General features: G+C 43.7%; 1 protein-coding gene across 1 annotated transcript in view; it reads left to right on the top strand.

Moving 5' to 3' along the window:
- LOC121553785 (latent-transforming growth factor beta-binding protein 1) overlaps window positions 1-13,978 on the top strand; it is a 163,456-nt gene that overhangs the window by 32,484 nt on the left and 116,994 nt on the right. Inside the window, exon 4 of the mRNA XM_045211486.1 lies at window positions 7,059-7,192. Within this exon, the coding sequence (XP_045067421.1) occupies window positions 7,059-7,192 (134 nt within the window). The remainder of the gene's footprint in view (window positions 1-7,058; window positions 7,193-13,978) is intronic.

The following is a 13,978-nucleotide window of genomic DNA, read 5'->3' as shown; positions in this document are numbered from 1 at the left end:
TTATCCACCCGAATAGACAAGGCTACCAAGCTGTCCAGGTCACTAGGCTCCGGATAGGAGATCAACTCATCCTTGAGCTGCTCCGACAGACCCTGGTAAAGGCCGCTTGCAGAGACTCCTCGTTCCACCCACTCTCCACAGCCAACGTCTTGAACTCGATCACGAAGTCGGCCACGCTGCGAGTTCCTTGGCGAGCGAAAACAGGCGCCTAGCTGCGTCCCTCCCTCGGACGGAATGGTCGAAGAGCTTCCTCATCTCGGCCGTGAACCCCTGGTATGAAGCCATGCAGGGATCCTGTCGTTCCCCAAACGGCTGAAGCCCACTCCAGCGCTCGACCACGCAGCAACTCAATCACAAAGGCTATCCTAGCCTTGTCTGTGGCATAAGAGTAGGGCTGTAGATCGAACACTAATCCACACTGCATAAGGAAGGAACGGCATCTTCCCAGCTCCCCCTCATATTTATCCGGCCGGAACCTTGGGCTCACGGATGGACACAGCTTCAGAAGCGGCAGGCGAGATGGGTGAAACCGGTAGTGGATCCTCCACCGGACACTTACGTTGGTTCTGGACCTCCGTCAGACCGGTAGAAAGGTTCCGAACTGACAACGCGATCTCCTGTAGTACCGTGCTATGATGGCCCAACATCTTCTCCTGATGGGTAATAGCATGGCGAACAGAGTCCAGGTCCGCTGGGTTCATACTGGCCGGATCGTTCTGTCACGGTTTACTATGCCAGAACCCAGAAGCAGACCAGGACAAGGTACGTAGAGAGAAAGGTGAGTGTTTATTTAATAGATTCCGAGTGAGGCTGAATAATCCAGGGAACAGAGCGGGTGGCGTGGATGGGTTGTTGAGGGTGCAGTGGTTGGTCCGGTACTGGCTCGGCAGCCGCCGACCATCAGGCAGAGGTTGGGTGAAGGTTCCGGGTGAAAGACTGCAGACAGAACAAAACGGAGGTCAGTACACAGCAAGTCACAAGGTGCAAAACAACAAAACTAACACTAATGGCTCAGAGGCTGATACGCTGACAAACATACTGTTCATAGCTAACGATCCGGCAGGAACTGGATGTTAGGCCAGAGCCTAAGAAGGGTGATGATCAGGACCAGGTGTGCAGATTGCTGATGGGATGCAGGTGCGGAAAACAAGAGCGCTCCCCGGAGCGTTCCCGAACCCTCGGGAAACTGGAGATTACGAACCGGAACACTAGTCACCAGACAGGACCCGACTCAGACAGCCGGGATCGTTACAAAAATACCAGCAACAGTGTGTGAAAACCTTGTGAAGACTTACAGAAAACGTTTGACCTGTGTCATTGCCAACAAAGGGTATATAACAAAGTATTGAGAAACTTTTGTTATTGAACAAATACTTATTTTCCACAATAATTTGCAAATAAATTCATTAAAAATCCTACAATGTGATTTTCTAGATTTTTTTTTCTCATTTTGTCTGTCATAGTTGACGTGTACCTATGATGAAAATTACAGGCCTCTCTCATCTTTTTAAGTGGGAGAACTTGCACAATTGGTGGCTGACTAAATACTTTTTTCCCCCACTGTATTTCTTTGTGAACCGCTCAACACAGAATAGCCGCATTTGCGCACTCCCACAAATCGTTTGGAGAAAATATCCTTTCTATTTTATTCAGCTTTGTTCAATTGTATTCTTCATGCTATAAAATAATATAAAATAATGCCACGGAATTCTAAGCAAATCTTGTCTGCTAAATGAACTAGTGTAGCCCACAGCCATTTGGCATAGCTAGATCAGGACCTAACATAAGGACAACTCAGAGTATGCTATTCTGTTCTTTTGAAATAGAAAACATTTTCTTCATATCATGTTTCTTTAGACCTGTCTAAAATAAATAATGGATTTATTGTGAAGGTGTAGGCTATATTACATGGATTTATTAGACTTTTTTTAAATGTAGATGTTCCAAAGGTCTGCATCAGTAGCTTGTAGGCTATGTGTGGAAGCCAGGAGATGCTAAATGTGTTTGTTAATTAATGGTCAATTACCGTGAGACCGACAGTTATTTGCTTGACAATCACCGGCTGACGAAATTTCGTGACCTCCACAGCCCTAGGTCTCTCCAGAGATGTTAGATTGGGTTCAAGTCCGGGCTCTGGCTGGGCCACTCAAGGACATTCAGAGACTTGTTCTGAAGCCACTCCTGCGTTGTCTTGGCTGTGTGCTTAGGGTCATTGTCCTGTTGGAAGGTGAACCTTCGTCCCAGTCTGAGGTCCTGAGTGCTCTGGAGCAGGTTTTCATCAAGGATCTCTCTGTACTTTGCTCTGTTTATCTTTCCCTCGATCCTGACTAGTCTCCCAGTCCCTGCCGCTGAAAAACATCCCCACAGCATGATGCTGCCACCACCATACATCACCGTAGCGATGATGCCAGGTTTCCTCCAAACGTGACACTTGGCATTCAGGCCAAAGAGTTCAATCTTGGTTTCATCAGACCAGAGAATCTTGTTTCTCATGGTCAGTCCTTTAGGTGCCTTTTTGGCTAACTCCAAGCGGGCGGTCATGTGCCTTTTTTACTGAGGATTGGCTTCTGTCTGGCCACTCTACTATAAAGGCCTGATTGGTGAAGTGCTGCAGAGATGGTTGTCCTTCTGGAATGTTCTCCCATCTCCACAGAGGAACTCTGGAGCTCTGTCAGAGTGACCATCAGGTTCTTGGTCACCTCCCTGACCAATGCCTTTCACCCCCGATTGCTCAGTTTGGCCGGGTGGCCAGCTCAAGGAAGAGTCTTTGTGGTTCCAAACTTCTTCCATTTAAGAATGATGGAGGCCACTGTGTTCTTGGTTTTTGCTCTGACATGCACTGTCAACTGTGGGACCTTATATAGACAGGTGTGTGCCTTTCCAAATCATGTCCAATCAATTTAATTTACCACAGGTGGACTCCAATCAAGTTGTAAAAACATCTCAAGGATGATCAATGGAAACAGGCTGCACCTGAGCTCAATGTATTTAGAGTCTCATAGCAAAGGGTCTGAATACTTATGTAAATAAGGTATTTATGTTTTTAATTTTTGTATAAATTTGCAAAGATTTCAGAACCTGATTTCGCTTTGTCATTATGGGGTATTGTGTGTAGATTGATGTGGGAAAAAAAAGAATTTAATCCATTTTAGAATAAGGCTGTAACGTAACAAAATTTGGAAAAAGTCAAGGGGTCTGAATACTTTCCGAATGCACTGTACATTTTAAAGTGAAAAATCTGTTTCTGTGCCAGTCAGTGGTTAACAAAAATAGGTGGGTAAGTTTTGATCGCCGGTCGCGGTGGGAAAAGTAATGCTCCCTATACTTTTAATGTGTTTTTCTGCAAAAGGTGGGTAAACTGTTGTGCAATGAAAAAAAGTGGGGAAATTGTGTTTACTTGTGTTTACCCTCCACTACACCACTGGTGCCGTTGTCTGAGGGTTGTTGTGGCAATGTTCCCTCTAAAAAAAGGGGAGAATTACTGTCACTTTTTAGTCTGCTCTCCAAGTAGGGCTTTGATGTGACCGGGGGGCTGGAATATGTTTCTCCTTTGTTCAAACACATTACATCAGACAGGCATTTGAGCATGGCAGACGCTGCAGATTAGATCGCCACAGGGCATTTGGAAAGAGAGACAGAAGAGAAAGACAACTGAGTAGTACTGTTGTGAAATACTCTCTCTCTCAATTCAATTTAGTTTTGCTCCTACGTAAAACCAACCTTATCCTATCTAATCCACATAGATACAGTAGCAAGCATACCAAATATTGTGTATATATAGGCCTACAATTATGTTATAAAGGGAGGTATGTACTGTATGAGCATAAAAGTGTTTGATTTTGTCAGCAACTGAAATTACAGCCAATCAAACGCCATCACATAGAAACCCATAATCAGTGAATAACAGAACAAAATATAATCAAAGTTTATTGGTCGCATACACAGACTTGCAGGCACAGTGAAATCCTTGTGTTTCTAGCTCCAACAGTGCAGTAATACCTAGCAATAAAAAATAAACAATACACACATAATCCAGAAAATGTTTAATAAAAGGTTATATAGGATGATCCATGACTAGAATACAGTATATACATATAAAGTGGGTGAAACAGTATGTAAACATTATTAAAGTTACTAGTGCTCAATGACTCTATGTACATAGGGCAGCAGTCTCTATTGTGGAGGGTTGAGGACTGGGTGGTAGCCAGCTAGAACAGTGACTAAGGTTCAGGACAGGGTACTGGGCGGAGGCCGGCTAGTGATGACTGTTTAACTGTCTGATGGCCTGGAGATAGAAGCTGTTTCTCAGTCTCTTGGTCCCGACTTTGATGCACCTGTACTGTCTCTGCCTTCTAGATGGTAGCGGGGTGAATAGGCCGTGGCAAGGCAAATAGCTACCAGTTATGCATACTGTAGCCTATGGCCCATGCTTTGTTTTACAACTCACGGTCTAGTAACAAAGAAACCCAAATATTGGTTTGTTGTGACGGTCTACCCCACCATGATTGTATTGGTGGTGGGGGAATGGGTGGTGGGGGATGAAAGCAGGCACATGAGAAGCCGTGCCAAGTGTTAGTGCTGCTGTGTTCAGCCCCTGATGCCACCCCCCCAACCCCCCTGCCACACTCCACCCCTTAGTATAAAACAAAAGATGAGATCCATTCAGATTCCTTGAAGTCCCAGTGTTTGATAGTGTGTGAGTGTGCATGAGAGAGAGGGAGGAATGAACATGAAGAAGAGGAAAGGGAGGAGTCAACTATGGAGATGAACTCACATGAGATGAGATGATCACATAGGGGTTAACAGTCAAGGTCAAGCCCACAGCCATGGGTGGCCTGGAGAGACAACCTCACTGTCTGTCTGTCTGTCTGTTGCTAGGACTTGAATGTGGGACTGGAGGGCATAGTACGAGTCTGTCACAAGTGTGTTTATTTCATGTTAGATGTGTATACATTATTATTATTATTATTATTTTTTTTTTTAAATTCTGGGGGTAGATCAGCTTAATATTGCAGATAGATTGTAACTTCTATCAATGTAATTGCCTGCATCACTTCCAATCCCCCATGTTTTTTATATATATACTCCCCTTTAATATTTTTCAACCCCGCCATCCTTTCCCTACTTGGGGTAAATTAGTGAACAACAATGCCCAGGCCTCTACTTCCAGCCTATACTTACTATCTACACCTTATGGACACAGTACATTTTACAATAATTCTATTTTAGTTGTTTTTGCTCCTGAACTTCTTCTACTATCAACCTCTCCGATCATCTTCATGATGTCCATCCGGTTTGCCTCTAAATGCCATATCTTTCTAACTGTGCTCTTTCCCAAAAGCTCCCAACATACAACCTATATACTTATTATGGACACAGTATGCTTACATTATTAGTTATCTTGTTATTATTAGTTGTTATTTGTTATTAGTCCCATCCTTCAACTCCATTCAATACCTCCCATCTATCTCTTAACACCATCCATATAGGATTTCTATTTGCCATATATATTTCAACCGTACTGTGATGTTTTACAAAGGTTCTGAACCTTTCTATTCTCATTGCTTCTACAGATTGTGAATTAAAATTAAACATTTTTGCTAAAATTATTATTATATTATTGATCAATTGACTATGACTTTTCAGATCACCCAGTAATGCTATCTGCAAGGTTAGCTCCAGGTAAATATTGCAATCCTTTAGCCATTCCTGGACCTGTGTCCAAAAACAAGCTACAAATGGACAGAACCAAAACAAATGATCTAATGATTCTGTCTCTTCACAGCAAAATCTGCAGAGCTGGGAAGATTGTATCCCCCAAATAAATAACATTCTATTGGTAGCAAGAATTTTATATAATAATTTAAATTGAAAGATTCTAATTTTTGAATCCGGTGTCGTTTTGCGTGTCAGTTCATAAACACTATACCATGGGATCGGTACGTCAAAAATCTCTTCCCAACTATTTTGCAATCTATATGGGACGGCTGTCAATCCTTTGGTCCTTAAGTGAAACCTATACATTACTTATTGCAGTAGCTTGAAGGAGGCAATTTAAATGAAATACATCGTTTTTTAATGGAAACAGGGACTTGACTTTGCCTCTGCTACTGATAAGCTATTTCTTGGCCAGTACATTGTCTCCTGTAGGCATATGAAGATTGTTCAGACCTCTGATAAGTCTGTACATCTCCAATGTTTTGTCTCATTATCCTCCCCCTTTATGACCTATTAGAAACGGCTCTCAACACCACCCATGTTGTTGTGCTCTGTTCTCCCCTAACACAAATAATAGTATTTTTGTCCCTTGACCTCTGTTTCCATGACCCAGACCTGTCTGAGTGGTTTTAGTGTGGCAGCTGACAATTTGATACGTTATGCTGTAAAGGAAAAACAACTCTACTACTGCTGTCTCTGGCAATATTGCTCAGCACCAGATTACCAGATTTCTCTTCCTCTCGTGTAAACCAGTCACAGGGACATTTACAGAGTGGTTAGGAGTAGAGGCTTTGCACGGCTGTGTTTGGAGGGTTTTGTCCTTCTTCAATCCTATATTATCCTCACCCTCCTCTTCTAGCCCACTCACCCCCCACTCTACTCTCCATACTCCCCTGTTGTTCTTTTACTCTGTGTGTCATGTTTGATTGGGCCTTGTCAGGGGGACTACAGGGCCGTCTTGTTGTTTTGGAACAGCCCCCCCTCCCTCCCACAGTGTTGAGGATGTGTCTGTGTTTCCTCACCCGTCTCACCAGGGCAGTGCTCTTGTCTCATGTCCCTCTCTCTGAGTGGAAGGACATGAGACGACTGACGACATGATTTAAGCCCCGTAGCCCCCCATCATCTTCACATAGGAGGTGTGGGCCTTGGGATTGCTCATAAAGGTCAAAGCGTTGATACAGTCATCAAGTATAGTTCCTGCAAAATATTTATTTCACCCTTTGCTTTTGTTCATTTTGCAGATTTAACCCTATGATTGTATGTTACAAGTTTCAGAACTCACTACATAGATGAAATTGTTCTTTACAGTGTTTGACAGTGTTTTTTTTCTCCCTTTCCAGAATCCGACCTGGTAGCCAGCAGTTTGTCTTGAAGCCCAAGTACTACCACACACACACCACACACTCCCAGACGCATTTCCAACACCAGCCTGACAGACCCATTCCGCTGACGGTGAGACACAACCCCATCCACGGTGAGTAGCACTCCTCCTTTACCCTTTAAAAAAAAAAATTATTTCACCTTTTTTAACCAGGTAAACCAGTTGAGAACAAGTTCTCATTTACAACTGCGACCTGGCCAAGATAAAGCAAAGCAGTGCGATAAAAACAACAACACAGAGTTACATATGGGGTAAAACAAAACAAAGTCAAAAATACAACAGAAATACATATATATACAGTGTGTGCAAATTTAGCAAGTTATGGAGGTAAGGCAATAAAATAGGCTATAGTGCAAAATAATTACAATTAGTATTAACACTGGAATGATAGATGTGCAAGAGATGATGTGCAAATAGAGATACTGGGGTACAAATGAGCAAAATAAATAACAATATAGGGATGAGGTAGTTGGGCGGGCTAATTTCAGATGGGCTGTGTACAGGTGCAGTGATCGGTAAGGTGCTCTGACAACTGATGCTTAAAGTTAGTGAGTGAGATAAGAGTCTCCAGCTTCAGAGATTTTTGCAATTTGTTCCAGTCATTGGCAGCAGAGAACTGGAAGGAATTGCGGCCAAAGGAGGTGTTGGCTTTGGGGATGACCAGTGAGATATACCCGCTGGAGCGCAGACTTCGGGTGGGTGTTGCTATGGTGACCAATGAGCTAAGATAAGGCGGGATTTGCCTAGCAGTGATTTATAGATGGCCTGGAGCCAGTGGGTTTGGCGACGAATATGTAGTGAGGACCAGCCAACAAGAGCGTACAGGTCACAGTGGTGGGTATTATATGGGGCTTTGGAGACAAAACGGATGGCACTGTGATAGACTACATCCAATTTGCTGAGTAGAGTGTTGGAGGCTATTTTGTAAATGACATCGCCGAAGTCAAGGATCGGTAGGATAGTCAGTTTTACGAGGGCATGTTTGGCAGCATGAGTGAAGGAGGCTTTGTTGCGAAATAGGAGGCCGATTCTAGATTTAACTTTGGATTGGAGATTCTTAATGTGAGTCTGGAAGGAGAGTTTACAGTCTAACCAGACACCTAGATATTTGTAGTTGTCCACATACTCTAGGTCAGACCCGTCGAGAGTAGTGATTCTAGTCGGGTGGGCGGGTGCCAGCAGCGTTCGGTTGAAGAGCATGCATTTAGTTTTACTAGTGTTTAAGAGCAGTTGGAGGCTACTGAAGGAGTGTTGTATGGAATTGAAGCTCGTTTGGAGGTTTGTTAACACAGTGTCCAATGAAGGGCCAGATGTATACAAAATGGTGTCGTCTGCGTAGAGGTGGATCTGAGAGTCACCAGCAGCAAGAGCGACGTCATTGATATACACAGAGAAAAGAGTCGGCCCAAGAATTGAACCCTCCGATTTGACACATTGAACTTTATCTGAGAAGTAGTTGGTGAACCAGGCGAGGCAGTCATTTGAGAAACCAAGGCTATTTAGTCTGCCAATAAGAATGCGGTGGTTGACAGAGTCGAAAGCCTTGGCCAGGTCAATGAAAACGGCTGCACAGTACTGTCTATTATCGATCGCGGTTATAATATCGTTTAGGACCTTGAGCGTGGCTGAAGTGCACCCATGACCAGCTCGGAAACCGGATTGCATAGCGGAGAAGGTACGGTGGGATTCGAAATGGTCGGTGATCTGTTTGTTGACTTGGCTTTCAAAAACTTTTGAAAGGCAGGGCAGGATGGATATGGGTCTGTAACAGTTTGGATCTAGAGTGTCACCCCCTTTGAAGAGGGGGATGACCGCGGCAGCTTTCAATCTCTGGGGATCTCAGGCGTTACGAAAGAGAGGTTGAACAGGCTAGTAATAGGGGTTGCGACAATTTGCGGCTAGTTTTAGAAAGAAAGGGTCCAGATTGTCTAGCCCAGATGATTTGTAGGGGTCCAGATTTTGCAGCTCTTTTAGAACATCAGCTGTCTGGATTTGTGTGAAGGAGAAGCGGGGGGGGCATGGGCAAGTTGCAGCGGAGGGTGCAGAGCTGGTGGCCGGGGTAGTGGTAGCCAGGTGGAAAGCATGGCCAGCCGTAGCAAAATGCTTGTTGAAATTCTCGATTATTGTAGATTTATCGGTGGTGATAGTGTTTCCCAGCCTCAGTGCAGTGGGCAGCTGGGAGGAAGTGCTCTTATTTTCCATGGACTTTACAGTGTCCCAAAACTTTTTGGAGTTAGTGCTACAGGATGCAAATTTCTGTTTGAAAAAGTTAGCCTTTGCTTTCCTAACTGCTTGTGTATATTGGTTCCTAACTTCCCTGAAAAGTTGCATATCGCGGGGCTATTTGATGCTAATGCAGTACGCCACAGGATGTTTTTGTGCTGGTCAAGGGCAGTCAAGTCTGAGGAGAACCAGGGGCTATATCTGTTCTTAGTTCTGTATTTTTTGAATGGGGCATGTCTATTTAAGATTGAGAGGAAATTACTTTTAAAGAACAACCAGGCATCCTCTACTGACGGAATGAGATCTATATCCATCCAGGATACCTGGGCCAGGTCAATTAGGAAGGCCTGCTCGCTGAAGTGTTTTTGGGAGCGTTTGACAGTGATGAGGGGTGGTCGTTTGACCGCGGACCCGTTACGGACGCAGGCAATAAAGCACGTGATCGCTGAGATCCTGGTTGAAGACAGCGGAGGTGTATTTAGAGGGTAAGTTAGTCAGGATGATATCTATGAGGGTACCCATGTTTACGGATGTAGGGTTGTACCTGGTAGGTTCGTTGATAATTTGTGTGAGATTGAGGGCATCTAGTTTAGATTGTAGGATGGCCGGGGTGTTAAGCATATCCCAATTTAGGTCACCAAGCAGTACGAACTCTGAGGATAGATGGGGGGCAATCAATTCACATATGGTGTCCAGGGCACAGCTGGGGGCTGAGGGGGGTCTGTAGCAAGCGGCAACAGTGAGAGATTTATTTCTGGAAAGGTACCCCATCCTGTTACTGTATTAACTCATCCTAAGCTTCATAGGAACACATTCCTCCCTTTAGGAAGGTTAGCTACTGGACTGACAGATGACTTTATTGAAACTCTACCCACAGATATTCACATCATACTAAATTAAAGCCTTTGGAGGCTTGGATGTGTACCTGAAACACCAGGTGACTTTATGATGTGTCAAGAGAAGCTGAAAAACAGTCATCTTAACTCATAGGGCAGAACTATATTGTCCCAAACCTCTGCTCTCAAATCAGCTAGTATTTACTAAGTGATGATTTTGTGAGTCTGAGGCCTTTCCAGCACTTTGCCAGCCATTGATTCTGTGGTGGGAAGCAAAGTCCTCAAACACATTAAAGATGTTATTTCACAAATTAATTTTATTTTTTAATGAAAGTGTCGTCGGCTCGTTATTAAGATTTCTGAGCTCTCCCAGGCATGGCTTTGCTGGCACGGGGCAGACTGGGGACGATTTAACCCGGGGTTTGGAAAGTTCTGTGACAGTCTCTCTCTACTTTCTCTCTCTACTCATTGAGTGGACCGCACGACATCAGCTAGTGTCAGCGGATCCAGCTGAGCCAATTACACTGGTCTGTTTGTTATTTCAGGGCTGGTGATTGATCGGGTCGACCATTAATCACTGCCAAACAGACACGGTAGCGGCGCTTTAGTTAGGTCAGCCTGTCATTATTTTTGCATGGGGTTTGGGCTGCACCCATTTCTCACGTTATGGGAGCCAATGTGATTTCAGCACTATGCAGTGGCCTGCTCTCCCCCTGTGGAATAGGCTCCTTCTGTACTCCGTGTCAACAGAGTCATATGAAAACACACGTGTGGAAGATTCATTCAAGTTTATATGTTCTTTATTGTCCCCCACGATGAAAATGGAAGGGAGGACTACAGATATCTCAGACACCAATTGCCCAATTGTGACGTAATTTGGGTGAATGACGCATCTTGCCAGAGAGCTGCCATTTACAAAATTACACTGATTGGCCCAAAGGGGGGCGCTATAGTAATCACTTGAAATTCCAAACTTTGAACAAGCATATCTCCTGTCCCATTTGAGCTTGAATTATTGTCACTAATTGGCCCAAGGGTGGGGTGATGCATCATTCGTGGGGGACCACATGTTTACTATTGCCTTGTTAGTTTGAGAAAATATCTGTCATTTTGAGCAAAGGATACGCTATGGTTGAAGCCAGATTTGGTTATGGTAATTGGAGATTTAGCTTATGGCGAGGAAGAGAACATGAAATGGTATGTTAGTCCTTAGATGGGTTCTCTAAATAACCATATTTCACATTGTCAGCTGCCTCAAGTCAGATAAGTCACTGAATGTTAAATACGTTCTTACTCTTCAGTTATTTTATCTCAATGGATAAAAGGCAGCAATTGTTCCTTATGGGCATATACAGTACACATACACATCTGCTGTACGGGTGTGGGGAATGCGGAGCTTGGAGTTGGGCAGCAATTGGATTGTTCAAATTGCAGCCACAGCAGTAATGGCATAAAGAGTTAAGCATTGCCTGCTGCTCGGCGCTGTCTAAAATGAATTATTAGCCTCATTTTCAGAGGGCAATTTCAGATAAAGGCAGGGAGTGGGAGAGAAAATGAAATGACAGAGCAAGGCGATAGACTGTCACACAACGGAGAACCCTTCAATTGCTGAAACAACAAGTGCCACAGACGGGAGAGGCCATCTACAGTGTGCTGAGCTGTTGAATACCTGTTATCTGGTCCTCTTAATGTTCCCCCACTGAATAGCCTCGCAGCCCTCGCCATGGAAGACACATGATCTTCCATTTACACTTTACAATGGGGCTGAACAGTTAATTAATTTGGAAAGTGAGACCTATGAATAGTGCATGGCATGATGATTACCCTTCTCATAGTATGTATTTAAAGTAACTGCCCAGTGATAATCTCACTTTTAAAAGTTCATATTCTGTTAACTCATACCCAAATAATGTTGTTGACTATACTCGTACCCTTCAAAACCCCCACCATAAAATGTTATATACAGTGGGGGAAAAAAGTATTTAGTCAGCCACCAATTGTGCAAGTTCTCCCACTTAAAAAGATGAGAGAGGCCTGTAATTTTCATCATAGGTACACGTCAACTATGACAGAGAAAATGAGAAAAATTCTTCCAGAAAATCACATTGTAGGATTTTTAATGAATTTATTTGCAAATTATGGAGGAAAATAAGTATTTGGTCAATTACAAAAGTTTCTCAATACTTTGTTATATACCCTTTGTTGGCAATGACACAGGTCAAACGTTTTCTGTAAGTCTTCACAAGGTTTTCACACACTGTTGCTGGTATTTTGGCCCATTCCTCCATGCAGATCTCTTCTAGAGCAGTGATGTTTTGGGGCTGTCGCTGGGCAACACAGACTTTCAACTCCCTCCAAACATTTTCTATGGGGTTGAGATCTGGAGACTGGCTAGGCCACTCCAGGACCTTGAAATGATTCTTACGAAGCCACTCCTTTGTTGCCCGGGCGGTGTGTTTGGGATCATTGTCATGCTGAAAGACCCAGCCACGTTTCATCTTCAATACCCTTGCTGATGGAAGGAGGTTTTCACTCAAAATCTCACGATACATGGCCCCATTCATTCTTTCCTTTACACGGATCAGTCGTCCTGGTCCCTTTGCAGAAAAACAGCCCCAAAGCATGATGTTTCCACCCCCATGCTTCACAGTAGGTATGGTGTTCTTTGGATGCAACTCAGCATTCTTTGTCCTCCAAACACGACGAGTTGAGTTTTTACCAAAAAGTTCTATTTTGGTTTCATCTGACCATATGACATTCTCCCAATCCTCTTCTGGATCATCCAAATGCACTCTAGCAAACTTCAGACGGGCCTGGACATGTACTGGCTTAAGCAGGGGGACACGTCTGGCACTGCAGGATTTGAGTCCCTGGCGGCGTAGTGTGTTACTGATGGTAGGCTTTGTTACTTTGGTCAAAGCTCTCTGCAGGTCATTTTTGCTCACCGTTCTTGTGATCATTTTGACCCCACGGGGTGAGATCTTGCGTGGAGCCCCAGATCGAGGGAGATTATCAGTGGTCTTGTATGTCTTCCATTTCCTAATAATTGCTCCCACAGTTGATTTCTTCAAACCAAGCTGCTTACCTATTGCAGATTCAGTCTTCCCAGCCTGGTGCAGGTCTACAATTTTGTTTCTGGTGTCCTTTGACAGCTCTTTGGTCTTGGCCATAGTGGAGTTTGGAGTGTGACTGTTTGAGGTTGTGGACAGGTGTCTTTTATACTGATAACAAGTTCAAACAGGTGCCATTAATACAGGTAACGAGTGGAGGACAGAGGAGCCTCTTAAAGAAGAAGTTACAGGTCTGTGAGAGCCAGAAATCTTGCTTGTTTGTAGATGACCAAATACTTATTTTCCACCATAATTTGCAAATACATTCATAAAAAATCCTACAATGTGATTTTCTGGAATTTTTTTCTCAATTTGTCTGTCATAGTTGACGTGTACCTATGATGAAAATTACAGGCCTCTCTCATCTTTTTAAGTGGTAGAACTTGCACAATTGGTGGCTGACTAAATACTTTTCCCCCCCACTGTATACATTTTTTAAAATAACATGCTTGCTATTTCCTCATAGAAAATGATGCCATCTCCCTGAGGAGGATGAGCTGGCCAATCAGCGGTCTAGAGGAGGATGAGCTGGCCAATCAGTGGTCTACTTGCATTAATATCTTTAATGACCTGTAAACGCCCACACCATTTTGTTGTTGGGGTACGCCCACACCATTCCAACACAAAAAAGCTGCTTTTTAACATACTTAACATTTCTTGGAAGGAAAACTATTTCACTCATATTGTAAGTAATTATAGGTCATATTTCA

Source organism: Coregonus clupeaformis, chromosome 37 (genome assembly GCF_020615455.1).
Source record: "Coregonus clupeaformis isolate EN_2021a chromosome 37, ASM2061545v1, whole genome shotgun sequence".
Taxonomy (NCBI): domain Eukaryota; kingdom Metazoa; phylum Chordata; class Actinopteri; order Salmoniformes; family Salmonidae; genus Coregonus; species Coregonus clupeaformis.
This window is presented reverse-complemented; position numbering and strand designations above follow the sequence as displayed.